Source organism: Emydura macquarii, unplaced genomic scaffold (assembly GCF_026122565.2).
Source record: "Emydura macquarii macquarii isolate MOO-44397 ecotype Brisbane River unplaced genomic scaffold, CSIRO-AGI_Emac_v2 contig_2205, whole genome shotgun sequence".
Classification (NCBI taxonomy): Eukaryota; Metazoa; Chordata; order Testudines; family Chelidae; genus Emydura; species Emydura macquarii.
The window spans coordinates 19622582-19647920 of record NW_027132342.1 but is presented as its reverse complement, the minus strand read 5'-3'; the positions used below and the strand labels follow the sequence as shown (position 1 = coordinate 19647920).

Genomic DNA, 25339 nt, shown 5'->3' with positions numbered 1-25339 from the left:
ACTGCATTCCTTATATCCGCTGCTCTCTGTCATTGTCAATTTCAGAGCTGTGAAATTGAGAAGAAAGCCTGGCAGCTTGAGCCCACCTGCTCCCCGCTTCCCTGGAGATCTGAGCTGCTGGACCCTGCTCTGGCCTGGGAGTGGGGCAAAGAGAAGCCCAGACAGTTTCTCCCTGGGGTAGCATTGTCAATTTTGGCTCAGCCATGAAATTGACAAGGCTGCCCTGGCTCCTGCTGGAGGTGGGGATGCACGAAGTTGAGGCAGCTGGATCCTGCTCCCCGGGGTGAAGAAGCCCCGGGTAGCTTTTCCTGGCAGGAAATGGGGAGGGGAGCGGCTTCCCCAGCTCCTGGGGTGGAGGTGGGGGGACCAGCCAGCTGGGAGCCTGTGGGGCAGCCAGACTCCCGCCAGGGAGCTACCAATGGAGCTGAGACCAAAGGCTCTTAAGCAAACTAAGCAGTTATGGGATAAGATGGAAGATCCTCTCATGGATCAGTAACTGGTTAAAATATAGGAAACAAAGAGTAGGAATACATGGCCAGTTTTTAGAACGGAGAGAGGTAAATAGCGGTGTCCCCCAGGGATCTGTACTGGGACCAGTGTTGTTCAACATATTCATAAATGATCTAGAAGAAGGGGGTAAACAGTGAGGTGGCTAAGTTTGCAGATGATACAAAATTACTCAAGATAATTAAGTCCAAAGCAGACTGCAAAGAGTTACAAAGGAATCTCTCAAAACTGAGTGGGCAACAAAATGGCAGATAAAATTCAAAGTTGATAAATGAAAAGTAATGCACATTGGAAAACAGTCCCAACTATGCATATAGAAACTATACGTAAAAATTATACATATAAAGTGATGGCATCTAAATTAGCTGTTACCACTCAAGAAAGAGATCTTGGAGTCATTGTGGATAGTTCTCTGAAAACATCTGCTCAATAGCAATCAAAAAAGCTAACAGAATCCTAAGAACCATTAGGAAATGTGTAGGTAATAAGATAGTAAATATCATCATGCCACTTTATAAATCCATGGTACACCCACATCTTGAATACTGCATGCAGTTTTGGTTACCCCATCTCTAAATATATGGATTAGAAATAGAAAAGGTACAGAGAAAGGCAACACAAATGATTAAGCGGTATGGTACAGCTTCCATGTGAGGTGAGGGTGGGGCTTTTCAGTTTGGAAAAGAGATGACTAAGGGGTAGCTAAGATAGAGGTCTATAAAAGCATGGAAGGTGTGGAGAGAGTGAATAAGGAAGTGTTATTTACCCCTTCACATAGAACAAGGGGTCACCCAATAAAATTAATCGGCAGCAGGTTTAAAATAAACAAAAGGAAGTACCTCTTCACACAATGCACAGTCAAACCTATGGAACTCATTGCCATGAGATGTTGTGAAGGCCAAAAGTATAATTGGGTTAAAAAAAAATTAGATAAGTTCATGGAGTGGCTTCTTAGCCAAGATGGTCAGGGACCCAACTTCATGCTCTGGGTGTCCTAAACTAGACCTGTAACTGCCAGAAGCTGGGAGTGGATGACTGAGGATGGATTGCTTGATAATTGTCCTGTACTGTTCATTTCCTCTGATGCATCTGGCATTGGCTGCATTTGGAACACAGGATACTGGGCTAGATGGACCCCTGGTCTGACCCAGTATGGCCTTTATGTTCTTGTGTTGAAGCAAGGTAGTTAATTTCTCAATTCTTTCTTAATGCCTGGGCCTGTGGAAGGAAGTCCCTTCATGTTCCCTGCTCTAACAGACCCTTAGAATCTTTCATTGTGCCTACATCAGTGGTTCCCAACGTTTTCTCCGCTATGGCACAAATCTAGCTCCGGGGGCTCTTCCCTCTGCACCTGGCCAGAGGCTGCAGGAGCAAAGGAGAGGGCAGAGGAGCTGACCCTTTGCTCACACAGGAGGGAAAGGGGGAAGAGAGGGAGATTGAGCTCTGATTGGTTGCTCAATCACTGGAGGAGGCAGGGCAATGATGCAGACAGCCAATCAGAAGATGACTTCCTCCTTGTTTTAAAAAAAAAAAAAAAAATCCACAACACACTTCTTCAGGCAAAGGCCCCGTGTCAGGCCAATCCTGGGCACCGTGCTTCTGGTCTCTGACCCAGAGGAGAGACTCTGGTTATGTATCGCTGGTCTTGGTCTCCCTGCTACCAGTCATTGCCCTTGCAGCACTGGTTACTGGTAGCTTGACCCCTGGCACGATGTAGCCTGACACCTTGTTGCACACCATTGTCTTGGCACCACTCTCTTCCAGTGCAGCACTGCTGAGGGGAATCTTGTTGCTGGTCATCTCATCCTTGGCACTGCTCCCTGATTCTGAACTGCAGCCAATAGGAGGAGCCACCATTGGCTCCATCATGGTCCCCCATGTCTTTCTTGGAGTTGGAGGGAGAGTTCAGTTACCAGCCTCAAAAATGCGGGCTTTTCAGTGCTGGCTTGGCAGCGAGTAACTGGCCTTAAGGACAATGGCCTCTCTAGTAGGCCATACTGGAACACATGGGGGCCCTTCTTGCTCCAGTCTTTCACAGCAGTGTCTAGAAAATGATCCACTGCACCAATCGGCCTGGTGTGGGACCCGGACTTGGGATACGATGCAGTCATCGAACTGTGGGACCCGGATATAGAGATGGCTCCCCTTGAAGAGGAGGCGGTACCATTCCTTCCCTTGGAGTTACCATCGTCATCGTCATTGCTGGACAAGGCAGTGGCTGGCCCAGCTCCCACAATACCACCAGATGATTTTCGGGCCCAAGAATTTCTTAAAAGGATTGTGTCCAACCTGGGCTTGGACGCTGAGGAGCTCACAGAGCCTACAGACAGCCTCTTTGATATCCTGGTGGCTGCTGCACAAGCTAAAGTTGCCTTACCGATGCATGAAGGAATGTTGAAGGTTGTCAAAGCCCTTTGGCAGACCCCATCCTCCCTGCTGCAAATATCCAAAAAGGCTGAGAAGAAATATGATCTGGCCAAGGGATATGAATACCTGTTCTTCCACCCACCCCTCAGATCCTTGGTGGTGGTTGTGGCAAATGAGCGGGACAGGCGAGTTCGATGCTTAAAAACAAGGATGCTAAGTAGCTGGACTTGTTTGGAAGAAAGATTTTATTCCACAGCCAGTCTTCAGCTCAGAATCTCCAACCAGCAGGTATTGCTGTGGAGATCCAATTATAATATTTGGGACTGTGTAGCCAAATTCAAGGACTCTCTGCCACAGGACACAAAGCAAGCATTTGTGTCCATCTTGAAGGAGGGAGAGACGGTGGCTGGAGCCTCCCTCCAAACATTGTTGGATGCTGCCAGATCAATGGTCTTGGTGGTATCCATGTGGCAGTGTTCCTGGCTGCAGTCTTCAGGATTGTCTCAGTAGATGCAGCAATCTATACAGGACCTCCCATTTGAGGGGAACGCCCTATTTTTAGAGCAGACTGATGCTAGGCTTCACAGCCTGAAAGACTCCAGGGCCACTTTATGATCCTTTGGCCTGTATAAACCACAGGTGTCTAGGGGACCATTTTGGCCATCACTTAGATGTTCAGGTCAGCTGTGTCAAGGAACCTATAAGAAGAGACCGAGATAAGGGGTTTAAGCACCACTGTCCCTCTTCTTTCTCCTTCTTTCTCAGGCCTTGTGCGCCATCAGGGTGGCCCGCCGCGGGTGTATTAAGGGTATTCACGAGGACGGCGTCCCAGTTTATTCTTGGACTGTTCCCCTTCCTTTCTGCATGGGCCCCAGATTACTTTGGAGCATTGGGTCCTTAACAGCATATCAGATGTTTACACCTTGCAGTTTTCTTCAGTACCCCCCTCACATCCTCCCTCCCCATCCCTCTTCAGGGACCCTTCTCATGAGCAACTTGTCATTCAGGAGGTGGAACCCTTCTAGGGGTAGCATGTGTGGAGGAAGTTCCTCAAGACATGAAAGGGTTTTAGTCCCAAATACTTTTATACTGAAGGCCAAAGAAGGCCTCAGACCCATCCTGGACCTGCGTTGCCTCAACAGATATCTCAAGAAGTTGAAGTTCCGCATGTCTCCCTAGCCTCCATCGTCCCTTCTCTGGATCCAGGCAACTGGTATGCCGTCCTCAACTTAAAGGACGCATATTTCCATTTTCCAAGGCCACAAGAGATTCCTCTGGTTTGTGGTTGGCCAAGGACACTACCAATTCACAGTGCTGCCCTTCGGCCTCTCTTCCACCCCAAGAGTTTTCACACAATCTTTGCCAGGTAGTGGCCGCTTACCTGAGCTGTTGAGAGATGCAAATTTATCCATACCACGATGACTGGCTCATTAAGGGGAAATCGCAATCTCAGGTCCAGCACAGCCTCAGTCTTATGAGATCCACATGTCAAAATCTTGACCTGCTTGTGAATAAGCAAAAATCAACTTTTCCCAGTTCAATGGATAAAGTTTTTATAGGAGCGATTTTTGACCTCACACAGGCCAAGGTCTTTTTTCTGGAGTCCCGATTCCAAGTCACATCGGGTCTCATTACAGACATACAGTCCCATTCAATTACGACTGCTCAGTCATGCCTCAAACTGCTGGGACACATGGCAGCATACACATATGTGGTCCAGCATGCTTGTCTACGTCTCCGACCCCTACAGTAATGGCTAGCGTTGGTCTACACTCCAAGCAGGCATAGTCTGGACCTTGTGGTCACAGTTCCACTGAACAGCCCATCATCCCTCACTTGGTGGATGAACCCTCGCTTGGTGTTACAGGTAGCGCCCTTCAAAGGGCTTTCCCCCATCAGAGACACTGGTCTCTGATGCTTCAGATTTGGGATGGGGAGCCCACCTTTAACAATCTCAGCACACAGGGACTCTGGAAGCAGAAGGATCGCTCCCTCCACATATATGTCAGGGAGCTCAAGGCGGTATGCCTGGCTTGTCAGGCGTTTTTTCCCTACCTGGCTGGCAAGGTAGTCTGAATTCTGATAGACAATACTGCCATGATGTTTTACATCAACAGGCAGCGTGGTGCTCAGTCATCACAGCTGTGCCAAGAGCCCATCTGCTTATGGGACTTTTGCATGCGGAACGCCATCCACATAGTGTTACGTTTCCCAGGCACCAGGAATGCACTAACAGACCTCCTCAGCAGGTCCTTTTCATCTCCTCACAAGTGGTCACTCCACCGAGGTCATCAGCATGATTTTCCAAAGTTGGGGGACTCTCCAATTGGTTCTGTTCACATCCAGACAGAACAGAAAGTGCCACTTGTTCTGCTCCATCCGTGGGCTTGCCAAAGGCTCTTTCTGATGCCACCTTGTTCTGCTGGGCGGGGACATTGCTGTATGCCTTCCCGGTAGTACCACTGGTCCACAGGATCCTGTTGAAGATCAAGCGGACAGGGTGAGTGAGGGCAATCCCCCTGGAACTGCCACTTTGGCCAGACCTTTTGTTCCAGGACCATGGCCATCTGTTGCATCCGGACCTAGCATCCCCGCACTTGACAGCGTGGCTGAATGCACAGGAGCAGGCTTGCTCAGCACAAGTTTTCATGGACCACAGAAAGCCTTCTACTAGAGCAACATACCTGGCCAAGTGGAAGAGGTTTTCCTGTTAGGTTCTGGTCTGAGGCCCTTCTCACCAAACCTAAATACAGTCCATATTGGCTACTTGTTACATTTCAAGCATCAAGGCCTAGCCCTTTTCGTCACTTGAAGTTCACCTGGCGGCTCTTTCAGCATTCCATCCTCCAGTTCAGGGTAGTTCAGTTTTCTCCCATGACATGATGATCAGGTTCTTAAAAGACCTGGAGACTTTACCTAAGTCTAGTCCTTTCAAGGCTCACGGGCCCCCATTTTGAGCCATTAGTGTCCTAGGCTTTGCTGCTTCTCTCTTTGGAAGGTTTCCTTCCTGGTGGCAATCACCTCAGCACGGAGGGTTTCCGAGATCAGAGCTCTCACCTTGGAACCAACTTACACAGTGTTTTATAAAGACAAAGTCCAGCTACAACCACACCCAGCCTTCTTACCAAAGGTGGTGTCATAGTTCCACAATAACCAGGATATATTTTCTTCCCAAAACTGCACAGATCCAGTGAGGAGTGTAGGTTGCACACCCTAAATGTTAGTTAGGCCTTCTACATCAAAAGGACTTAACCCTGCCGAAGGTCAATGCAGCTCTTCATCGCAGTGGCAGAAAGTATGAAAGGTCTGCCGGTCTCCTCCCAGAGGGTCTCCTCATGGATCACCTCCTGCATCAAATTCTGTTGCGAACAAACAAAAGTGTGTCTGCCAGTGATTGTAACAGCTCATTTGACTAGGGTGCAAGCCTCATCAGCAGCCTTCTTGGCGCAGGTTCTGATCCAAGACATCTGCAGAGCTGCTACATGGTCTTCAGTTCATACTATCACCCAGCGGGCCCAGGACAATCTCAGCTTTGGTAGAGCAGTATTGCAAGTGGCACATCCTTGAACTCTGAGCCCATCTCCAGAGATCCTGCTTGTGAGTCACATAATATGGAATCGACATGAGCAAGCACTTGAGGAAAAATGGTTACTAATCTTTCTTAACTTGTTCTTTGAGATGTGTTGCTCATGTCTATTCCATGACCCACCCTCCATACCTGCTGTCAGAATTGACAGCAAGCAAGAATTGAGGGGGCACAGGACCAGCAGTGCCTAATATCCTCTGGAGCCCTTCTCTCATGCAGCAGTGTGCCAGAACTGGCCCTACAGGTATCACTAAGGCAAAAAAATTTGACAGCTGTGCACGAGGGTAGGCACACACCTTACGTGAAATGGAAATGAGCAACACATCTGAAGAACAACAGTTATGAAAGGTTAGTAACTGTCCCACTCAACTTTTAATTTTGTCTCCTGTAACTCTCAACCAAATTGGGTAATAAAACCCTATTTCATATCCCAGGGATCCAATTCTAATATGTATCATGTATCTAACCTATACTTCAACATTATTATAAAAAGACTGTATCAGATACTGCGTAACTTAGTTTAGCAATTCTCAACTTTGTCATGGACCAGGCTAAGCACTATATACACAGAGAAGGCATGCCACAAACTGCTCTTGAAAAGAAAAACAAAATATGGACCACTGTCTATTAATATAATTTTGATAACTATAGCAGTTTATTCCATTGGCAATTAAATTGGTAATGCATTTAAATTTTAAAATGCAGTGGCTGCCACTTTAATATGATCAATATGGTGTATGAGGTAATTGATAATTAAGGTTACGATTCTTTCATGGGTATTTTTAGTAGAAGTCAGGGATTGGTTGCAGGCAATAAACAAAAAGTCACGGAAGCCATGGCCTGTCCCTGACTTTTACTAAAATACCCTGTCGGAGGAGGGAAAACAGCTGCCTGGGCTTGCAGTTGCTCCAGCCTGTTGCTCCAGAGGGGTGGCCCGCCAGCTGCTTCGGTCCTGCTCGGAAGTCACGGAATCTGAGACCAAATCATATTCTTATTGATAAAACAAGTTATTTGAGTATGTTTCAGGGTGGATCATACTGTGTGCAAGATCAGATTTTACCTAACAGTGTCTGTCTGTGTTGCCAGTGCGCATTATGTTGCTGAATGAGGACATAAAGGGTAGTTTGGACACAACCCTCCCTCAGTTTCCTCTTACGGCCTGTGACAGAGAGGTAGTGCCCGGCTAGTGTCTGACATGCTAGTTCTTAGCTCAGGTTTAATTCCTTTTAAAAAAAAAAAAAAAAAAAAAAAATTCCTCATAATGACTTTTGATAGTCTGTTTTGACTTCTGTGAACTGATTGACCACTGTACTGAACTTCCCTCGTCAGACTCCCACACCCTTGTACAGGGTTTCTGTAATGGCATATTCAAAACCTGCAGACTTCAAGCCCTGTCAATTCTGCAATGGACTACTTCCCCCTACAGATGGACATTGTAGATGCTGCTTTTGTCTGGAAGAATCCCATGTGCAGAGCAGATGCTTGGTATGCGTATTCTCTGTGAGGAATCGTAAGTTCACAGGATGTGAGGCTGAAGCTTCAATTTCTGGAACAGTCAAAGTTTTGTCAGACACAGAGAAAGAGCTCCAAAATCCTCCTAATGAATAAGACCCATGTCCTCTAGTATCTCATTGAGCAGACAGGTGACTAAATACACCATGGAGAAGTGGGCACCAAAGACGACCTAGCACTGACATTAGCAATGGGATCTCTACCAGCCCAATACAAATCCTAATAGCACATTGGTGATACACTATATAAATAACCTTGCAGGTTCCCTATTATCCCCTTGTTGCCTGGAAGCTGTCATGTTCTGGGAATGGGGTCATCAATGTGGGCAGACTCCAACAGCTGTGCACCTTCCAGGAGTCAGCAATGACTGAGCAGAATGTGGGTGACTCCCACCATAGACTTGTTTTTGTCTCTGAGGACAACACCAAGTTGCCAGAACTTAAGCTTCAGAGAGTGTGAGCCCAGGCTCCCTTCAGATGCCTTCCTCCTCTGATGGTCTTGAAGCCTCTTGTGTACTTTAACACCTATTCCTTTGATTGCCAAGTCAAAATCAGATGGGACAAGGCCTCAAACATCATGATAGCCAAAACTGGCTTAGCCAGTATGGGGCTATTGGATGTGCTGCAGATATCCTAGTGGTCTCCCATGTACCTTCCAACTTCCTGGATATAACATCCCAGAACCACGGTCAAATACTGCACATGGACCCACAATTGTTTCATCTGACAGCCTCAGTGTTGGTTGGTTGAACAGTGACAGACTGCTTCCTGTAAGTTCAAGCAGTTCTTATACAGAGCAGGAAACCTTCCATCAGGAAAACATACTCCTCTGAATAGAGAAGATTTTCTATTTAGGGAACTCTTATTATTAATCCAGTGGAGGCCTCAATACCGAAGTTCTTGTACTATATCCTCCTCCTGCAACATGCAGGACTAGAATTTAACTCTCTTAGAGTCCTCATTGCAATATTCTGTCACACTAGTACAGTTGCACTCTATTCTCCCACTTTACAGTATCAAAATTCCTCAAGCACCTTCTTCAGAACTACCCATCAGTAAGAGACCCAACTCTCATGGGATCCAAGTATCCTTCTCAAGCGTATGGAGCTTCTTTTTAAAGTGTTGTCCTAGTGCTCAGTTCATTACTTTACCATCAGATCAACACAGAGGGTCACTGAGCTCCAAGTTCTTCTGGCTGGACTGCCTAATACATATTTTCACAGGGACAAAGTAGTGATGAAACCACACCTCAAATTCCACCCTACGGTGGTCTCAGAATTTCACCTGAACCAATCCATTACCCTGATAGTATTTGTCTTGAAGCTGCACTCAATGCTGGGAAAAGAGAAGCTATGTGCTCTGGAGGTCTCCAGAGCCTTCCTTAGGTCTGTTGAGATAATAGAGCCATTTAGTCTCTGTCCCTCCCACTTCTTTGTGGCCGTATTTGGCATATCAAAAGGTCAAATTATCTTATTGCAGAGAGTCTTTCACTGTGTAATCCACCTCATTTCCACCTGCTATCAGCTGGCTGAGCCTCTTCCTCCAAGTGTCCAGGCACACTCTCGCAGAGCACAGGCCTCCACTTCTGCTTGCTTCCGAAATGTGCCAGTCTCTGAAATATGCAAGGCAGTTACATGGAGCAACCCACTAACTTTTGTTAAACTTTATGCACTTGACATGGGGGCCAGGATGGATGCCAAGTTCGGGAGAGCGGTAGTTCAGTCTGATATAGTTGCAGCTCTTCACTCCTACTGTCCTCGGCGGATACTGCTTGCCGGTCACCTACAGTGAGATCCACTCTGATACATATTTGAAGAGAGAAGTTTATTTACTGGTAAACTGGTTCTTTGAGATGTTGTCATGAGTGTCGATCGCACAAGCCACTCTATTTCAGCTTTTCAGAGTTCTCATCAACAGAGTTACAAAGGAACAGAGACTGGTTGATTTTCACACATTCTTTTAATAAAGTAGCAGTAACCATCATACTTTAAAGATTAGTGTATATAATTTTCAGTCAACCAATTGGGTGGACCACCATAAACTTGACTATTGACAGCTAGTGGTCTTCATCTCATGGGTTGAGAACCACTAGTGTAACATAATGTATACCTGTAATATAGTTACAGGTATAAATTTACAGAATCTACATCTACGCAGGCTTACATAAACTTAGTCAATAGATATTACAGGTCAGTCACTGCAGTTAATGTACTTTTTTTTTTTTCTCCCCAACATACCACTGTCTGAGAACTGATTAGAATTCTGTTCCTAATGTATCCTTGTACTCGGTTCCTTTCATGTATTTAATGTAAAAAAATCAACAGTATACACTGAACAATACACTTCCATTGCAGAACAAAACAAGGGAATGTTTGGTGTACAGTGTAATTCCTGTAGGGTGACAGTGTGTAATAGAGGAACATATAGCAATAAACAACTGGTTGAATCCTTTAATTGTTACCCATATGTTGGCGGGCCGCCCCAAATCGGCCCTGTCACTGCGGCCCTTCCTCGGGTCCTGTCTCCAGAGGAGGCCACAGCGCCGTAAAACAAAGGGGAATAGTTCGCTCTCAAGCCAGTCTATCGCTCCGGCCCTTAGGCAGGGCGAGCGAGCGAGCAGTGGTTCTGCTCTTGGGAGGGGGACGCAGGGCCACCCATCTCCACTGTGTCGCAGTCCAGGGCCCTAGTAGTGGCAAAGGCGTTTGCCACTGGGTCGGCGGGGCTCCTGCCGCAACACGCTGACAGGGTTGCCCCAGACAGTGTTGCCCTATGGCTGTCCCTGGGCTACTTCTTCACTGTACCCCCAGGTACCTGAGTCTCCGTGGTTGCCGGGGTACTCCGTCCGGGTTAGGCCCGCCAGTCTCTCCTCATCCACAGGCGGTAAGGCGGGTAGCTCCTCGGCAAGGGGCAGCTCTTCCAAGTCGCAGGGTTCCGGAAAGGGTGCAGCCTCTGGCAGCTCGTCCAGGTCTAGTCCTGACTCCAGGGGCTCAGCGGCCGGTAGTTCCTCCAGATCCTGTCCGGCCTCGGGGCATTACCCACCTGGCTTGTGTCGGGGGCTCGGTCCAGTCCCGGGGTTCAGGGGTGTTGGTCCAGTCCCGGGGTTCAGGTCCCGGGGTCCAGTCCTTCTGGCCAGGTTGTATGGTTCAGCTATGGGATGGCCCTACCCAGTCTTTAGGGCCGGCTTGGCCCAGTGTTGGCTGGAGTCTCGGCTCCGGCCTAGTCGTCGGCCAGCGGGGCAGCATGTCTGCCTCCGGCAGCTGTCTGCTCCAGACTGAGCTCCTGGGCCTGTCTCTTATACTGTGGGCTGCTTGGGAGGCTCCGCCCCGCTTTGGCTGATTGGGCAGCTCCGGCAGCCCTATCACGGCCCGGCTCTTGGGTTGCCGGGTAGATTAGCCTTCTGCGGGGTCCTCCCTTGCCCAACCATGTTGCTGCGGCCCTTCCTTGGGTCCTGTTTCCGGAGGAGGCCACAGTGCCTTCCTACACCATATTTTTTTTAAAAGCTGAGGCCTACCTCCTCAGGAAAATGAAACTAATTGTCACCTTGCCCATTTCATTGTGTTTTTAAAGGCCTACTAATATTTTAGAAATTTTAAATTGTATTTTAAGATTTATCCCTAAATTCTTTAGGAATGAGATATATTCAGTATTGGATGTTTAAAAAATAGTTGAAATATGTCATTTAAAAAAAACTGTTACATTTCAAGCTTATAACAATATTATTTAACATTTTGATTGGTAATTGTTAAGTGGTGGTGTTTTTTTTCTAACAAAACATCTTGTACCCATGGGCTCTAGTGTGGCCCTTGTTCTTGGCTTCCCTTCGGAGGGACTCAGATGCCTTGCTGGGGTCTTTGAACTGTATTAAAACAAGCAAAAAATAATGTTGGAGTCAGGGAAATCACCCCAATGTGAATCAAGTATGAAGCAGGACATCTTCCTGAATCTGCAGCTATTCGGTATCAGTAACAATAAGTCGTGAACTATGCTATTTATTCAAATGAGATAACTCTAAGACCGACAATTAAAGTCAACATTAACTGAAAAGTCACCATAAAATATATTCTTCACCTGCTGCCTACTGCATTCTTATACAAAAGAGTCAAAATAGTCATAGGGTCCGTAGTTTAAAAAAAAGTTGAATAATGAAAAAAAGTCTCCCTCAAATTACACATACAGCCATGTTAAGTGTAACCAGACTCTGGTATGCTCCCTTAACACAGTTATAGCTAACACAGTTCAGAGCATCCCCGTAGCACCATTTTTTAGCATAGCTGTTTTGGGCTGTGTTTACATCAATGTATGTTGGGAAAACATGGGCAGCTACCCTACACTAGAGCAATCATTGACAAGTAAATCAGAGAGCAGTATGGATGTATGTGGGGTTTTTTGGTTTGTTCTTAAGTATAGTACAGTACATTTTGGGATATTCTTTCACAAATTGAGCTTGGCAGTAAAATAACTAAGTTAATGAGAGATGATTGGACAGTCTCATCTACACAGCAGAATTGTTAGAACATGGTTAAATCTTGCATATTACAGCCATGATCACAGGCAAAGTCAGAACATGGGACTTCCATGTACTTGAGCTCATGTGTTAACAATGTTGTATGTAGGATAAATATTACAATTTGTTTATAAACTTCGGTAAACCAAACCAGACCTGCAGTATGGATGGGCTCTAAGATAAATTTTGAATCTTCTTTTATCCCATATTCCCCAGGACTACCTTTTGGAGCTTGGCTCAGTTACTAGCTGAGGTCAGTCTACCTCTTACAGCAAATAATTTAGTACTATTGATAATGGGGCAAGTTGCTTCTCTGCACATAAATCATGAGTACAAAGACAGTGCTTTCATAAATTATTCAATGATCCTCCACTAGCTGCAGTGGTTATCTTTTCTTTTCCATTGTTCCTACCACTCAGAATTTTGGCTGCTGGATATTGGGGGAGTGTATTGAGGAGAGGGAGGGAAGTGAGGTTGACTCGTTAAAGATACAGTAGTCTTTTATGCACTTTGGATGTGCCTGGATGAGTGTGATGCTGGGGGCTGTAAATACGTATTGCAAATGGTGAGCCTGTACTAACTGGGTGCACCTGGAGATGACAGTGTATGTCTTAACTGTGGGTAAATATAAAGAAATAAAATATATATATACACACTACCTGTAGCAGGGCATGGAATGGCCTTCTTGCTAGGAGGGGTGTCAGCAGTTGGGGGGGATGGGAATATGGTCTCTGAGGTTTAGTGATGGGTAAGTTACAATATAGTGTTAGATGGCATAGTGTGCATAAGCATTAAGAGTTTGTAAAAATTGGCAGATGTGGTGATCTTTCTGTGGAGCAGAGTGAGTGAGTGTCAGGCAGGTGTAAGTAGCTCCTGTTCAGTATAGTGCAGAATGCAAATGCATATGTTGGGTGGGGCATATTGAGACATTGCTCAAAGAGGGCAGAGTTGGAGTTGCATGGGTGTGTAAACTTTAATTCTGTAGTTCCTGGTTTTCAGAAGTTTGAGTTTTGTGGAATTTGATGTTTTGGAAGAGTGTGAGATACCACCAGACAACCTTAGCTCTGAGTTAACAGTTTGTTTTTTTTTGTTTTGTTTTGTTTTTTTTTAAATGAATTTCATGAAGTTTTATAACAGAGGAATGTTCTTGGAGTTAGTGGTCATTAAGGTTGGGGATGGTTATGTAGGTTTGCAGTTAAGATTTGTCTGTGGCCAGATGATGATGGTATTTACATTGCATGTTTCATTAATAGATCTCAGAGCACTTTACCAAGGAGGGAAACATCATTCTTCCCATTGTACATATGGGGAATTGGGGCACAGAGATGAAGTGAGTTTGTAGGGGCTCTACACATTCCATCTGGAATAGTAGTTTTCAAACTTTTTAGTCTGCGTACCCCTTTCCGAATAATGTAGTCTTCCATGTACCCCCATCTGAGATAGGCAGAGGTGATGCATGCAGGGGGCATGTGGGGTCATTCCTCTCCCCCCCCTTCTGCCTTCCATTTAGCGACAGCTTCTAGAGGTTTCTGCTGTGCAACTCAGAATCAGAAGTTTTCAAACTGTGAGGCGTGCCCCCCTAGGGGGCGTGGAAGAACATTCTGGAGAGTGAGTGGCAACACCAGGCGGCCCGAGCAAGCCCCACACAGCGCCTCCACCCCCTGATGCACTTCAGTGAGCCATCCAGCCTGTCTGGGATGCGGGAGGCACATCCAAAAATTGTAACTCAAAGACAGGGGCTTAGGTAAAAAAATTGGAAAATTGGAGGGGGCGATCCCTCCCTGAGCCTCCCCAAATGTTCCTCCACACCCTCCCCCAAAGGGGCGCCCTCAATAGTTTGAAAACCTCTGATTCTGAGTTGCACAGCAGAAAGGAAACATACACCAATGAGGCTGCAATTTTAATCGAAAGGACGTTAAATGTTGATTAAATTTTCAAGTCTTACTAAATAAAATGTGTGGGCCACCATTACAGTATTTTTCTTGGTGTACCCCAGTTTGAAAAACCACTTATTTGGAGCATATGAGGCTCAGTGAAGTGACCGTTCATCTTAATGGAATGTCTTAGCTGAATGAGAACGCCTTATGGAGATGAATACAGCCTGGAACAATAGCTTTGAGATGTGTGAACTGCTCAATTTATCACAATTGGTGTTAACATATCCCAGCCAGTCCGCCTCTTGTCTATCCCACTCCCCTCCCCCAGTGCTTGAGAATCTGATATGCATCAATCATGGCTGTTTCAACTCCTCAGCCTAGTCTCAGCAGTGTGATCTTGGTGCATGCTCCTTCCCAGCATGTCTGTTCTTCGCTTCCCACCATAACGAGCAGGGATTTTCCAGATGTCATCTCACAAATGGGGGCAGGAAGTTGGACTCAGAGCCATCCAGAGGAATAGTGTTTCTCCAGATGCCAGCTTACCTGGGGGGTGTCAAGGAGAGGAGAGCAGAACTCCCCAGAGTGACAGACCCTCAGATCCCAGTGCCTGTAAGGATGAGAGAGGGTGTTGGGACCCTCCAGATCCTGTCACATGTACATGGGATAAGGAGAGGAGCTCAGACCCTCTCCAGAAGGGTGAGGTCCCCACCAGATCCCAACAGATGTGGAGATGCAGAGAGAGGGTCGCAGACACCCCCAGATCTGGCACATGCACAGGGTGAGGGGTTTTGATTTCCCCCTCTACCCTCACAGGCAAGGGCCCAGATCCTGGCTCCCTCCTGGTGGTCAGGAAGAGGAGCTCAGATGCTAGACTCTGGATCAGCGATTCTCAAACTCCATTGCACTGCATCCACCTTCTGACAACAAAAATTATTAAACAACCCAGGAAGGGGGACTGAAGCCTGAATTTGAGCCCCGTCACCCAAGGCTGAAGCCTGAGCAGTGGGGCTTGGGCTTTGGCTTTAGCCCGGGCCCCAGCATATTTAACACCAGCCCTGGTGACCCCATTAAAACGGGGTTTGAGGACCGCTGCCGTTGAGGGACTGGACTCTTAAGATCCCATTTCACATAAGGGTGGTGGCAAGGAGAGGGGCTTAAACTTCCTCCCAAAAGCAGGGCTTCTGTGGCTCCTGGTGCGTGCAGACAAGGGGAGAAAGCGAGACTGACAGACACCCCCTGACCTGAGTGCTGTCACTCCTCTCTCTAAATTCTCATATTCCCCCCCACACACATTACTGTGCTCCTTGATTTCCCCCTCCCCCCCAGCAGGCATTCATATGTGTAATTTATTTCCCTTTTGACAATAGTTTGAGCACCTTCTGAATTTTCTGATGTACTCAGGTTTGATTTTCCCAAATCAAAACCTCTTGGACAGAGGCAGATTGTAACAATATGCTTGTTTCATTTTTAGATTTCTGCAAATGGCTGGCTGGGTTCCAGCCTACAGTGCCTGCATGTTGCTCAGTTCAATGGCTCTTGAGTCACACAATTTCCATGAGTCGTAGCTGGGTAGTAACCCCCTTGGGTACTCTGTCTGCATGTGTGCAATGTAATCCGTTTGTCTCATGAGCATTAGGGAAGGGCCTGTCTTGAGAGTGAAACCATTTTTCTAATATAGTTTTCGGTTTTGGTCCCTCCAAGTATTAGTGGGTATCATGCACAAATTGGGGTAAGAGTTGAGCAATTGAGACTATTTTGGTCATGATTAGAGCCATGGTTTTATTCCTTGGTCTGTGCAAAAAACATCGGTAGAATCTGTCAAACTTAAGACATGTTGGGGGTTTTCTTGGGGTGGGGACTGTATCTCACAAACCCTTTGCTTAAATGCCCCCAAAGTTGTATCACTGACCCTACCATGCACTCCTGTAAGCACTGGATTTTAGAACACAAAGGGTACAGATGCTGCTACGGTACAGTCGCTAGTACTGTAATGTAGACACTCGCTACAGCGATGGAAGGAATTTTTCCATTACTATAGTAGATCCACCGCCTCAAGAGGCAGTAGCTAAGTTGATGGAAAAATTTTTAAGTTGACCTAACTACATCTACAAGTGGGGGTTAGGTCGACCTAACTACATGCAAAATTTTTCACAGCCCTAAGCGACATAGCTAGATTGACCTAAGTTTTAGGTGTAGATCAGGCCTTAGAAGAGTCAACCTTTAGTTTAAACAAATGTTATAGATCAGGGGTAGCCAAACTTACTGACTCTTTGAGCCACATACAACAATCTTCAGAAGTTTCAGAGCAGGGTGCGCCTGCTGGGCCTTAGGGCTTCCGACCTGTGGTGGAGCTCAGGGCTTCTGCCCTGCGGGGCATGCCTGCCAAGACTCAGGGCTACTGCCCTGTGGGGTGCATCTGCTGAAGCCCCAGCAGGTGCGCCCCGTGGGGCAAAAGCTCTGAGTCCCACCACCCTGCTACGGGGCTGGAGCCCTGAACTCCCCACCCTAGTCTGATAGGCAGAGAATGGGGGATGTAGAGGACTCCAAGAACCTCACTTTAACTGTAAAAGAGCCACAGTTTGGCCACCGCAGTATAGATGAAATGAGGCTTAAAATGTCTTGACTACACTAGGGCTCCTAATGCTACTGATGATACTATTGGAGTTGTATTAAGTGTTAGTAAAGGTGGAAAAGTTTTACAAAACTTCTTTAGTGCTGATTATGCTTCTGAGACCTCTTTTAGGGTAAACCTGTTTTATATCATGATAGAATTAGTCTGGAGTCTTATGGAAAAGACTGATCTTGTGAGGAGTGGGAAGGAGGCGTCTTTCCTTTTGTATCCACTTCTCATAAGACTTGGGGTAGACTCAAAAACCATGGTGCCATGAAGTGTGGTAGTATTTCTAATTGCAGAGACCAGAGGGTAGCTTTGTAACAGCTGTCTGTTATAATAGGCGCGTCTCTAATTTCTCCATCAATACCCTGGAGACACCACTTTATACCTGTTTTTCTTTTCCTGTTTCTCAGGCCTGGACTACACTGTAGAGTTAAGGTTGATGCAAGCTGCCTTACATTAACCAACTGTGTCAGCATCTACACTACAGTATTCCTCCTGCTGGTTTAACTTGCCCACTACGCCGACTTAACTCCATCTCTGTGATGGGCATAGCACTTAGGTTAATGTGGTTAGGTCCCCCTGCGTTGCCTATTGCTGCCCCTGATGGCCAGAGTCCCACCACCCCACTTAAGTCAGTGCAAGCACTCCTGGTGAGGACAGGTACCACCGACAGAGTTTATTGTGGACACAAAGAGCCTATTTTAATTACTGTGGTGCCTGTAGGTCAACCTAACCTTAAGTCAACTTAATTTTGTAATATAGACATGCTCTTCATCTCCTTTGTGTCTGGCCTTACTCTGAAGGCTGAGGATGGGTTAGGTAAGTTTGTCTGTATGTTGGTTTCCCCGTTTGTGCACCAATGAATGATAGCTGGGATGTCAGAAGCAATAGGCCCTTGTGTAGACTGCACGTTCATTTCTAATTCTGAAAAATACACTATACACAAACTTGCTCATAGCTGAAGTGAGAAGAGTAAACCAACAAATGTCAGATTTCTGCTGAAATATGAGTCTGAATTCCATACCAGTTCTGCAGTTATTCCTTGAGAATAAGTCATGAGATCTGAGACCTGAATAATCAATTGAATATTGGGGTATTTAGGGGAACCTCCTTGAAATGTAACTTCATGGTATGGTGGTGTGAATATAGATGGTTTATATCAGGTATTTAAGAAATATGTTTTTGGCTTTTAAAAAAATTGTCTTGGTTAATTTTTTCCAAGCTAGTATAAACCATCTTTTTTCCTTGAATGGGGTGAAGCTATAGGCTGCTGCTCAAGTAGAGGTTGGTAGCTGCAGTCTACTTGAATTTGACTTTCCATCTATTAGAACAAAGCAAGCTTTAGTTGGGAGTCCAGGTTAGAGAATATGTATGGGGAAATCTTTCTTGGACTGCTACTTCTCATCCAGTTGTCATAGGGATGCTTGGGTATAGAGAACAGATGTATTTGGATGAGTTGTTGACTGTCCCTCTGTCTGCAGTTTCCCAGAGAACTTTGATTTTAGGATCTTCTTTGATTTTGTCTCATTTACATCTGGACTGGCTTCTAATGGTGGCTCTTTGGAGAGAGGCTTCTGGGTCTCTGGATGGGTTTTTTTTTTTTTGTGCTATAGATCTGAATAATTTAAGATAATTTATATAATTTTTGTCATTAGATCAGACTTCCATAGTAGTAACAAAATACTCATGGTTACTCCACTCTGAGCCTCTCCTGGTTGGCAGCACTGTAGGGGTAATTTATGGGAGGGAGTCAGTGTTACTGAAATAGGAGTCCTTCTCCCACTTGAATTGATTCAGTGAAAGGGTATTGAAATGTTTAGTCCTTCTGAGGTATACGACCCAATTGCTGTGAGGAGGAGCCTTTACAAAACGTATTAATGTTGGAATGCTACTGTAACTGGATAGGACGTGATGAACACCTTTTAGCTTCCAATGGAAATCCTATTTCCTCAGTTACAGAGGGTTATGCATTAATAGAAGGAGAAGTATTAAACTGGGATTACTGCTAAATACTATAGTTTAATTTTACTGATGATATGACTGGGAGATGTGAATTTGCTAACTTTTTTCCTTTTTTTGCAGGAGGGCTATCGAGCTGTCACTCTGTTGCTGAACAGCATGCAGTCCTTTCGGGAGCAAAGCAGTTACCACGGAAACCAACAGAGCTACCCACAGGAAGTGCACGGGGCATCCCGGCTAGAAGAATTTAGCTCCCGCCAGCAGGCCCAGATGTTCCAGAGCTTTGGAGGAGGTGCTGGAAGTGGGCGTCGGGGAGCAACAGGAGCATCTTCGGCAATGGCTGGTGACAGCTCTGGGCACCAGAGCTACCAAGGTTTCAGAAAAGAAGCAGGAGAGTTTTACTACATGGCCTCCAGCAAGGATGCAGTGGCAGCAGGAGCGCAACAGCCACCACAGCGCAGGCCTTCTGGACCAGTGCAGAGCTATGGCCCACCCCAAGGGAGCAACTTTGGGAGCCAGTATGGGAGTGAGGGACATGTGGGCCAGTTTCAAACACAGCATTCAGCCCTCGGGGGTGTATCTCACTATCAGCAGGATTATACTGGTCCTTTCTCTCCAGGGAGTGCCCAGTATCAGCAGCAGGCTTCCAGCCAGCAGCAGCAGGTGCAGCAGCTGAGACAGCAGCTCTATCAATCCCATCAGCCTTTACCACAGGCATCCAGCCAGCCTGCGTCTAGCGCCTCCCACTTACAGCCAATGCAGCGTCCTTCTGCCCTGCCTTCCTCTGCTTCTGGGTACCAGTTACGAGTGGGTCAATTCAGCCAACACTATCAACCCCCTGCTTCTTCCTCCTCTTCTTTCCCTTCGCCACAGCGTTTTGGGCAGTCTGGACAGAACTATGATGGCAGTTACAGTGTGAATTCTGGTTCGCAGTATGAAAGCCATGCTGTTGGTTCTAACTCACAGGCGTATGGGACTCAATCTAATTACAACTTTCAGACTCAGCCAATTAAAAGTTTTGAGCAGTCTAAGATGCCCCAGGGTGGGCAGCAGGGGCAGCAGCAACAGCACCCCTCACAGCATGTAATGCAGTACTCAAATGCTGTCACCAAGTTATCTCTTCAAAGTCAAGGGGGACAGTACAGCCAAGCTGAAGTCCCTGTGAGATCACCTATGCAGTTCCATCAGAACTTCAGTCCTATATCCAACCCATCTCCAGCTGCCTCAGTGGTCCAGTCTCCAAGCTGCAGCTCCACGCCATCGCCTCTTATGCCAGGTGGGGAAAACCTCCAGTGTGGGCAAGGCAATATGTCAATAGGCTCTAGAAATCGAATTTTACAGATGATGCCTCAGCTTAGCCCAACACCATCAATGATGCCGAGCCCCAATGCTCATGGTGGGGGATTCAAGGGATTTGGGCTGGAAGGACTTCAGGAGAAGAGGCTTACAGATCCAGGACTGAGCAGCCTAAGTGCTTTAAGCTCTCAAGTGGCCAACCTTCCTAACACAGTCCAGCACATGTTACTTTCAGATGCCTTGGCACCTCAGAAGAAAAGTTCCAAAAGGTCATTGTCGTCTAAAAAAACTGACAGCTGCACCAACTCAGAAGGCTCCTCCCAGGCAGAGGAGCAGCTTAAGTCTCCCCTGGCAGAGTCCCTCGATGGCGGCTGCTCCAGCAGTTCAGAGGACCATGGAGAGAGGGTGAGACAACTGAGTGGCCAGAGCACCAGCTCTGACACTACCTACAAGGGGGGTAACTTAGAGAGATCCAACTCGTCACCAGCACAAGGCTCTCAGAATGAGCCAGCCAAACTCAGTACCAGTCCTACAGTTAGGGAAGATGTGGCTTCCCCGGGTGAAAAGGAAGTTCTGATAGCAGTGGAGGCAACCCCAAAGGTGAATGAAAAAGCAGTTGGGGTGATAGTCTCCCGGGAGGCCATGACAAGCCGGGTAGAAAAATCAGGCGGGCAGGATAAACCCTCACAAGACGATGCTCCTCCAGCCACCCAAGCGCCTCCTGGTGCCAGTGGAATGAAAGAAACTGGGCATGTGTTGCCACAGTCAGAGCCTCAAGGAGGGGGCAAAGGGAGTAAGAGTGGAGATAACAATACTAACCACAATGGAGAGGGAAACAGCCAGCCTGGCCATGCAATCATTGGCTCAAGTTTTCCTGGCAGAACGGAACCTTCCAAGTCACCTGGCAGTTTGAGGTACAGCTATAAGGACAACCTTGGGGCTGGTATGCAGAGAAATATTGGTGGCTTTCCTCAGTATCCTTCAGGTCAAGAAAAAGGGGATTTTCCAGGGCACAGTGAGCGAAAGGGCAGGAATGAGAAGTTTCCTAGTCTCCTGCAGGAGGTCTTGCAGGGTTATCATCACCACCCAGACAGAAGATATGCTAGGAATGCACAAGAACATCCAGGCATGGCTGGAAGCCTGGAAGGAGCCATGAGGCCCAACATTCTAATTAGCCAAACCAATGAATTAACGAACAGAAGCCTCCTAAACAAAAGCATAGGGTCTCTCTTGGAAGGTCCGCACTGGGGCCCTTGGGATAGGAAATCAAGTGTTACAGCTCCTGAGATGAAACAGATCAATCTGGCTGACTATCCTCTCCCTAGAAAGTTTGAGATAGAATCACAGTCTTCAGTCCATGAAGGGGGAACACTCTCAGAGAGAAGATCAGTGATCTGTGACATATCTCCATTAAGGCAGCTTGTCAGAGATCCTGGGCCTCACCCAATGGGACACATAGGTGCTGAGGCCAGAAGTGGGAGGAGTGAACGTCTCACTCCTGGCTTAGGCCAATCAGTCATCCTCCCTGGTGGCCTGGTGTCCATGGAAACAAAGTTGAAGTCTCATAGTGGGCAAATAAAAGAGGAAGATTTTGAACAATCCAAGACCTCAGCCAATCTCAACAATAAAAAATCAGGAGACCATTGTCATCCTGCCAGTGTCAAGCATGAATCTTTCCGAGGCAATGCCAGCCCTGGAGCTGCAGCCCCTGATTTTACTCCAGACTACATCTCCCAGCAGGACAGCAGATCAACACAGCTAAGACGAGCACCTGGAAGAATGGGAAGCAGCAGGGAGAGCATGAGGGGTAAATCACCTTCTCAATATCAGGATCTGGCTGACAAACTGAAGATGTCACCAGGCAGGAGCAGAGGCCCAGGAACAGACCTCCACCACATGAACCCACACATGATGCTGTCTGAGAGGGTCAGCAGGAGTTCTTTACATTCTCCCTTTCCCCAGAACTCTGAAGGCTCATCCTTGGCTTCGGCTTATCACACAAACACTAGGTCTCATGCTTTTGGTGACCCTAACCAAAGCTTGAATTCCCAGTATCATTACAAAAGGCAGATATACCAGCAGCAGCAAGAAGAATACAAAGATTGGGGCAGTTCTGCACAGGGTGTGATTGCTGCAGCTCAGCACAGGCAGGAGGGGGCAAGGAAGAGTCCAAGACAACAGCAGTTCCTTGAGAGAGTAAGGAGTCCCTTGAAAAATGACAAGGAAGCAATGATGTACATCCAGGCTAGCTCTTACCATGACACTGGAAGCCAAGAAGCTGGGCGCTGTCTCATGGGGAGTGATGGTACTCAAAACAAATGCACCGAATTAAAACATGGTAGCCAGAAGATGCAGCAACAGGAATCTGGTTGGGATCTCTCCCGGCAGACTTCTCCTGCCAAGAACAGTGGACCTCTAGGAGCAGCCAACCAGAAAAGGTTTTGCTCTCAAGATAGTGATGCGCATAGGCGGGAGGAATCGACAGACTTGCCCAAACCTAGTAATGCAATGCTGAGGCTTCCCGGCCAAGAAGACCAGTCTCCTCAAAACCCCTTAATTATGAGGAGGAGGGTCCGTTCTTTCATTTCTCCTATTCCCAGCAAAAGACAGTCGCAGGATGTGAAGAACAGTGGCACGGAAGATAAAGGTCGACTGCTTTCCCCCTCAAAGGAAGGAGCCGACAAAGCATTCAACTCCTATGCCCACTCATCTCTAAGCCAAGATGCTGGCAAATCACTCCCAAAAGGAGACTCCTCCAAGGATCTCCAAAGTCCTGATAACAGGAATTGCCCTGCTGTTTCCCTGACAAGTCCGGCTAAGACCAAAATATTGCCCCCACGGAAGGGGCGCGGATTGAAACTGGAAGCTATTGTTCAAAAGATTACATCCCCCAACATCAGGAGAAGTGTTTCCTCCAACAGTGCTGAAACTGGTGCAGATGCAGTCACCCTTGATGATATCTTGTCCCTCAAGTGTGGACCACCTGAAGGTGGGAGTGTGGTCAGTCATGGACCAGAGACGGAGAAGAGAAAAGGAGAGGCTGTGTCAGATCAGGTAGGGCAAGTGAGCCAGGAATTGACTAGTGAAGCATCTATGCCACGATCTTCAGAAGAGTGGCACGGCAGTGGGGATGACAAGGTTAAGAAGGAGACACCTGAAGTTGCTAGTGTCAGTAAAGAGGGATCTGGGGCCAATGTGGCCACACCCCCTTCACAGAAGTCTAGTGGTCAAGGAAGATCAGATGGATCCTTAAGTGGAGCTGGAACTCTGATATTTCCTGACTCAAAAACAGTTTCTCCTTCCAGTCTGTCAACTTCTGAACCAAACGCAAAATCTGAAGAAAAAGATGGCGATGTGACAAATATTTCACCTAAGCCAGATGGCTTCCCTCCAAAGGGATACTTTCCCTCTGGAAAGAAAAAGGGGAGGCCTATTGGTAGTGTAAACAAGCAGAAGAAGCAGCAGCAGCAGCAGCAGCAGCAGCCACCTCCTCTGCCACCGCCGCCGCCACCGCCACTACCCCTACAGCCATCAGAAGGGACAAGAGGTGGAGAACCAAAACCTAAGAGACAAAGGAGGGAGAGGAGGAAACCTGCAGCACAACCACGAAAGCGGAAAACTAGACGGGCCACTCCAATTGTGGAACCTCAAGAACCAGAAATCAAGCTGAAGTATGCCACCCAGTCTTTGGATAAAACTGACACCAAGAACAAGTCCTTTTTCCCATACATTCATGTAATAAATAAGTGTGAGATAGGTGCTGTGTGCACAATCATCAATGCAGAGGAAGAAGAGCAGAACAAGTTGGTGAGGGGCCGAAAGGGACAAAGGTCACTGACACCGCCTCCCAGCAACACCGAGAGCAAAGTTCTGCCCACCTCCTCTTTCATGCTGCAAGGCCCTGTGATAACAGAGTCTTCTGTCTTAGGGCATCTGGTTTGCTGCCTGTGTGGCAAGTGGGCCAGTTACCGCAACATGGGAGACCTCTTTGGGCCTTTCTATCCCCAGGATTATGCAGCTACGCTGCCCAAAAACCCACCTCCGAAGAGGGCCACAGAAATGCAAAGCAAGGTCAAGGTACGACACAAAAGTGCTTCTAATGGCTCAAAGACCGATACAGAGGAGGAGGAAGAACAGCAACAACAGAAGGAACAGAGAAGTCTGGCTGCCCACCCCCGCTTTAAGAGGCGGCATCGCTCTGAGGACTGTGGGGGGGCACCTCGCTCACTTTCAAGGGGAGCTGCTTGTAAAAAAGCAACCACTGAGGGTGGCAGTGGCAGTGAAAAGACTCCCTTGGACTTAAAAACCCCCATGCCCACTTCAGAAGGTGGCCCTGAGCTGGAGTTACAAATTCCTGAACTACCTCTTGACAGCAATGAATTTTGGGTCCACGAGGGTTGTATTCTCTGGGCCAATGGTATCTACCTGGTCTGTGGCAGACTCTATGGGCTGCAGGAAGCTGTGGAAATAGCAAGAGACATGGTGAGTACCAGAATTTACTAAGCATTGATGGATGAAATGTTTTTCCTTTTGCAACCATATAACTTCCTTCCCCCCCACCTTTAATATGCTTCCCCTCCCCCTTTCTGCTATACCTCAAGCATCCATGTTTCATCTCTATATAAAACTTCAGTAGTTCCCTTTTGAGGAAGGGTACAAATCCTAGCTTAGGTCATCTTGTGAAATTTAGTTTGGGCTGAGATTTTTAAAGCCACCCTGGATGATTTGGATGCTCATTATCTATTAATCTTAATGAGAATTAGTTGTCTAAGGGATTTGTATATCAGTGAAGATCTAAGCCTTGTTCTTTATCCAGTTCCTATTGGTTACTGATTCATATCGTACAAGCACAAAAGTGTAGGTGTCCTCTGCAGTAGGGAGGCCAGCTAATCTAGCAAGTGGTGCTACAACCCTGGATGAGGTGTATTGTGTGTACTGATGAACTTCGAAGAGCGTACTGTTTAGTCCTTATTGGCCAGAAAAATAGTTGCTAGGATGTGAGGTCTTGGGGATTCCCAGGCCAGAAGGAACCATTGTGATCATCTTGTCTGACCTCCAATGTAACACAGGCCATAGATCTTCCTTGAAATAATTCCTAAAGCATATTTTAGTAGA

The 25339-nt window shown here is 47.0% G+C and overlaps 1 protein-coding gene across 4 annotated transcripts in view; it reads left to right on the top strand.

The window, feature by feature from the left end:
* TCF20 (transcription factor 20) overlaps window positions 1-25339 on the top strand; it is a 211086-nt gene that overhangs the window by 110152 nt on the left and 75595 nt on the right. For all 4 annotated transcript variants that reach the window (XM_067559625.1, XM_067559627.1, XM_067559626.1 and 1 more), the window contains exon 2: window positions 19052-24706. In XM_067559625.1, the coding sequence (XP_067415726.1) occupies window positions 19088-24706 (5619 nt within the window). In that variant the 5' untranslated portion in view covers window positions 19052-19087. The remainder of the gene's footprint in view (window positions 1-19051; window positions 24707-25339) is intronic.